The 5,752-nt window shown below is 44.7% G+C and overlaps 1 protein-coding gene across 1 annotated transcript in view; it reads left to right on the plus strand.

Moving 5' to 3' along the window:
• The window catches only part of tango6 (transport and golgi organization 6 homolog (Drosophila)), a 32,445-nt gene extending 28,847 nt beyond the window's left edge, over window positions 1-3,598 (plus strand). The window contains exon 18 of the mRNA XM_021569556.3: window positions 2,878-3,598. Within this exon, the coding sequence (XP_021425231.3) occupies window positions 2,878-3,054 (177 nt within the window). The 3' untranslated portion in view covers window positions 3,055-3,598. The remainder of the gene's footprint in view (window positions 1-2,877) is intronic.
• The last annotated feature ends 2,154 nt before the right edge of the window (window positions 3,599-5,752 follow it).

Consider the following 5,752-nt stretch of genomic DNA (forward strand, 5'->3'; position numbering starts at 1 on the left):
TTAAAAAATAGCCGTTTCCAGCTACAATAGTCATTTATAACATTAATAATGTCTACACTGTATTTCTGATCAATTTGATATTTTAATGGACAAAAAAAATGCTTTTCTGTCAAACAAGGACATTTCAAAGTGACCCCAAACTTTTGAACGGTAGTGTATATTCTAAATTGATTTTTTGAAATAGACACCCTCCCACATCTGCACACCACTACTACCACTCAACCCCGGCATGCACACGAGAGGTATAAAAAGTGTATGCAGGCAAGAATGTGATAAAAGTAGGCCTGTTTTAAGGGGGAGAAAGAAACATTGCCCTTCTTTTTTTTTTTACAGGCAAAATACCGTAACTCCTATGTGAAAGCAGTTAAAGAAAACAGTGGATCTGTCTTTTCCTCTTCCCTTATTTGGAACACCAGTCTGAAAGCCACCTTTTATCGTTTATCCCTGAATACCTTTCTGTAGACATCATGATTCTCTCACTCACACAACCTTCAATACACACACCACAGTTTACAGCAAGTACCAGTGTTCCACAGTACAGCTCCCTGAATTCAACTGTTATTATGTCATGCACGGTTATAAATATGGAGTTACTGCCCAGGCAGGATATTTTTAGTTAGTATTTTGGTGTGTGCTGCACTCTGTGACCCTAGAGCATGTGAATCAGGTATAGTAGGTTTGCTTCCACAAGAACTGATTTCATTGCACTGTGGCCATCCTGGTTCCACACTCAGGAGGTGTGTGTTTGATGTAGTAGGTATGTGTTTGATGTGGTAGGTATGTTACCTTGGTGCCAGTCTGTGCCACTGTGACTCACACTGGTTTCCATTGGTAGATGCCCCTCCACCCCCCCTAACCTGATTGTTTAAACTGAGTTATCAGTCTGCTTATGGAGAACAGAGCCCGACTGATATGGGGGTTTTGGACTGATTCCAATGTTTTTTTGGGGGTTAAAACTTACAGATACCGATATCTGCTGATATACTGTTTTACAGCGGGAAAATTAATAAGTAAAATTTGTCCACACAGGCTTCTCAAAATTGCCATCCAAAAGAGCAATTGTCAAAGAAATATGCTTCAAATGTTCATTTCTTACATTGTGACAATATTGACACATTATGAGAATGGCCACAAGTGTTCAGATAAGCATGAGATTCCCTTTTTTATCTGTGGAAATATCCTCCGAGATCGTTAACAAGCCAATATTGTTTGATAATATCAGCGAACCGATATATTGGTCAGGCTCTAATGGCGAGGCCACACTAATACAGAACTGATAGATGATAAGAGCCAGGGATTTTCCACAATGTGTGATGGGACTGGCCACTGTTGATGAGTTGTCTGGGAAAGTCTTCAAATTGTGCCTTAATGCTGTGACACTTTCTGAATTTTGAGAGTCCCATATCTTAAATTGATTGAAGGAGGGTCTGTACACAAAAACATTGGGCAAAAGTCTCAAGGGGTTACAGGCAATACTGGTTCTTTTGATCTCTCAATAGTTGGTTCTCTGCTAACCGTGTGTGAAAATGTTTGTGTGTGTAAACTTAGTTTCATTGTATCAGTAGACCCAAAAGGCCAAAGGTTCAGGGATGTCATGTAGACAATATCCCTGTGTAGCCAGGGCCTCAGAATGTGTACAGCAAATATGGGCATTCCTGAAAACAATATAGGCTAGTAGAGGAACCCTTTCTGTGGAGGAAGAAAACAATGTCCATATTATCACCTCTGGTGCTCTACACTGGCCGGCATACTGAAAACACTAGTAGAAGTGTGAAAACATTAGGTGTGTTCAACAGTAGAATCGGTTCAGAGCCTGTTCTTTGAAACAATTGGTCCTCTAATCTTGTGTCACCATGCTCCACAGTGTGATTACAGACTGTTGGCAAATTCTCACCAAGAACAGGAAGGAGACTTAGTAAAAGCATCCTGTTTTGACTTGCATTGTAACAACCATGTTATCTGGGGAAAGTCCATGCTCATCTTGTATGACATACTCTCTGTCCAACCAGAGAATCAAACGCTGAATACAAAGAACAGCTAACTCTCTAACTTCAGGACTGGACACTGATGTGTTGCTAAGGGTCAGTACAGTCTGGACAAAGAACCTGTTAACTTTACCCCCTTGTTTTATAGGGTTATTCACTCTCCATTCTATCTAGGCTGCTTGTCCGACCTTTGCATTACTGACCATTTGATTCCTTCGTATAGGCCAATATCTAGTCCCGCGTAGCATAGCTCCAAACCACGTTGTCCACTCCTTTTGGAAGTCTGAAGAATTTTGTATTAGCCGAAACAGCTAGAATGGTCCAGTCGCTACATTTTGACTGAATGTTACATGTCAAGGATCCTCCCCCCACTGATTTTACACCGGGTTTCCAACCCATTGGAGCTACTTTCTGCCATTGACTTGACCAGGCTTACCGATTTAGAGATGCCTGGTTCTCGACTAGGCTAGCCAATATCTAGTTAGCTGTCTTTTGGTCGTATGACTTTTCAAATCTGTAACTGGTCTTCACAACACACTTTTCCCTTGGTTAAGTTTCTCAGGCCTTTCTCAGTCCTGTCATTTGGTTAATTGATGTAGCTGTGTGTGCAGCTGTTGTGGTGGCAATAACACTGAGTCCATGTGAAAATATCAGTTAGGTAGACCAGACATGACCTTAAACCTGATGACTCAAACCTGGTGATTGAGAAGAAACAGCTGATGGCTGAAGACCTGTGTCTACCTTGTGCTCCCAGGAACACTGATCACCTACCTACACCACACTCATTATGGCTCTGTGAGATCACTCTCTTATTCAGTTCTGTATACATCCCTCTAATCTCTCTCCCTCCATATTTTTCTCTCACCTTTTCTTGTCTCTCTTAATCTCCCAGGTCCTGAGTGATGTTCTGCTGGACCTGTACCGGGCATTGAAGTGGGTGGTGCGCTCAGACACTGATGATGTCACAGTGCTCCATGCTCAGCTTGCTCTGGAGGACCTTGACGATGTCATGAGGAGGTTCATCTTCCCTGTACAGAAGCTGGAGAAGAAGATAGTGGTTTTGCCATGAGATTTTAGGAACATGAGCACACAGAACAGCACACACACCCAACTAACCAGTGTTACGATAACTTTTTAGGAGTATCCAGGAGTAGGAACTAGGGGATAGTTTCAGACTGGGCACAACATTCCACCTTTTTGTCCAAGTTCCCGCTGAAGGTGAAAAGGCAGGCATTGAATGATAGCTGAACTGTGTGTAAAACATGACTTTCTCAACAAACACGAGAGTTACCTCTCTTGGTCATTTTCTCAGTGTTTGCAGTACATGGAGTTCCCCCAAGCCAGTCTGTGTCATGCTATCATTGTGACCATAGTGAATGAAGGGTATTTTATCACAATGACAGATGTAGGCCTTCTGCAGAGGCACCAAACTTTCCCTCTCTGGAAACCACACCTGGAAACCACACCTGTATGTTCCTATGAATCTTATAATCTTAGAGGTAAACATTAGAGGTGATGATGATGATCAGCTGATAATGTGTGTGTGCCTCTGAATAAAATCCCATTACAGTGAAATAAAATAAAGGGAAATTAGTTTCCTTTTGTATGAACAAGTGCATGTTCTTTTGTTTGAGCGTTGTTCTTTACGGTGACCTCAGGCTGTTGTAGTTTGTGTTCAACAACTGAGACATAAACTGAACAAGTTCCACAGACATGTGACTAACATAAATGGAATAATCTGTCACTGAACAAGGGTGGGTCAAAATCAAAATGAACAGTCAGTGTATGGTGTGGCCACCAGCTGCATTAAGTACTGCAGTGCATCTCCTCCTCATGGACTGCACCAGATTTGCCAATTCTTGCTGTGGGATGTTATCCCACTCTTCCACCAAGGCAAGTTCCCTGACATTTCTGGGGGGAATGGCCCTAGCCCTCACCCTCCGATCCAACAGGTCCCAGAGGTGCTCAATGAAATTGAAATCCGGGCTCTTCGCTGGCCATGGCAGAAATGTGACATTCCTGTCTTGCAGGAAATCGTGCACAGAACGAGCAGTATGGCTGGTGGCATTGTCATGCTGGAGGGTCATGTCAGGATGAGCCTGCAGGAAGGGTACCACATGAGGGAGGAGGATGTCTTCCCTGTAACGCACAACATTGAGATTGCCTGCAATGACAACAAGCTCAGTCCGATGATGCTGTGAGACACCGCCCCAGACCATGACAGACCCTCCACCTCCAAATCGATCCCGCTTCCGAGTACAGGCCTCGGTGTAACACTCATTCCTTAGACGATAAACGCGAATCCGACGAAATGAGACGAAACCGCAACTCGTCAGTGAAGAGTACTTTTTGCCAGTCCTGTCTGGTCCAGTGACGGTAGGTTTGTGCCCATAGGCGACGTTGTTACCTTTGATGTCTGGTGAGGACCTGCCTTACAACAGGCCTACAAGCCCTCAGTCCAGCCTCTCTCAGTCTATTGCGGACAGTCAGCACTGATGGAGGGATTGTGCGTTCCTGGTGTAACTCGGGCAGTTGTTGTTGCCATCCTGTACCTGTCCCGCAGGTGTGATGTTCGGATGTACTGATCCTGTGCAGGTGTTGTTACGCGTGGTCTGCCACTGCGAGGACTATCAGCTGTCCGTCCTGTCTCTGTAGCGCTGTCTTTGGTGTCTCACATTACGGACATTGCAATTTATTGCCCTGGCCACATCTGCAGTCCTCATGCTTCCTTGCAGCATGCCTAAGGCACGTTCATGCAGATGAGCAGGGGCCCTGGGCATCTTTCTTTTGGAGTTTTTCAGAGTAAGCAGAAAGGCCTCTGTAGTGTCCTAACTTTTCATAACGGTGACCTTAATTGTCTACCGTCTATAAGCTGTTAGTGTCTTAACGATTGTTCCAAGGGTGCATGTTCATTAATTGTTTATGGTTCATTGAACAAGCATGGGAAACAGTGTTTAAACCCTTTACAATGAAGATCTGTGAAGTTATTTGGATTTTTACGAATTATCTTTGAAAGACAGGGTCCTGAAAAAGGGACGTTTCTTTTTTTGCTGAGTTTACCTTTTCAAGCAACATGAGGTTCAGGTAAGTCATACTAGTGCAGCCGGACATAGAAATGCAGAAATGATGTGTGTGCCAGCCTGCCAGGGTTTGTCTCCTCAGCTTGACTGCCAAGGACATCCACACAGTGAGTGGGATGCTCTGATAGTGTGATGCTATGCTCTGATTCACCTCAGCTCACCGCAGGACAGTAACCCTGAAACACAGCCAGCCAAGTGGCGTACCACCCCACAGGCCCCATGCCATTGCAATCCATGAAATGGCTCTTACACTAATTACAGTACTGCCACGCCCTCTGAGCAGGAGATGGGGTGAGAGAGTAAGTGGGACCAGACACAGTTGAATACAGTATGTGTTATAAGATAATTGGTAACTTGGTGTTCAGGGTATGACTTGAGTAGTGTATGTGATTACAGGATGTACTGAGTGTGTGTGTCAGAGCTTTCTGCAGTTTCTCTCCCTCAGTCTATCAGCCTGTGTCAGACCTGCAGGCTGTCGGCAGCACCGGCGCAGGAGAGGAGGGGTGGGTAAATAAATAAGCCCATAAAGGATGCTTTGAGCCAGGCAGTGTGGAGGAGGGGAGAGGGGGTCTGCCTGAACAGTCCTGAGTCTTGTTGGAGGCTGGCTACACTGCAGTGAGCTAGGACAGGGAGGGGGAGCTAGTGAGAGGGTAGAGGGGTCTTGAAGGTGAGAGGAGGAAAATCAGC

This window comes from Oncorhynchus mykiss, chromosome 2 (genome assembly GCF_057628025.1).
Source record: "Oncorhynchus mykiss isolate SJ-2025 chromosome 2, ASM5762802v1, whole genome shotgun sequence".
NCBI classification, from domain to species: Eukaryota; Metazoa; Chordata; class Actinopteri; order Salmoniformes; family Salmonidae; genus Oncorhynchus; species Oncorhynchus mykiss.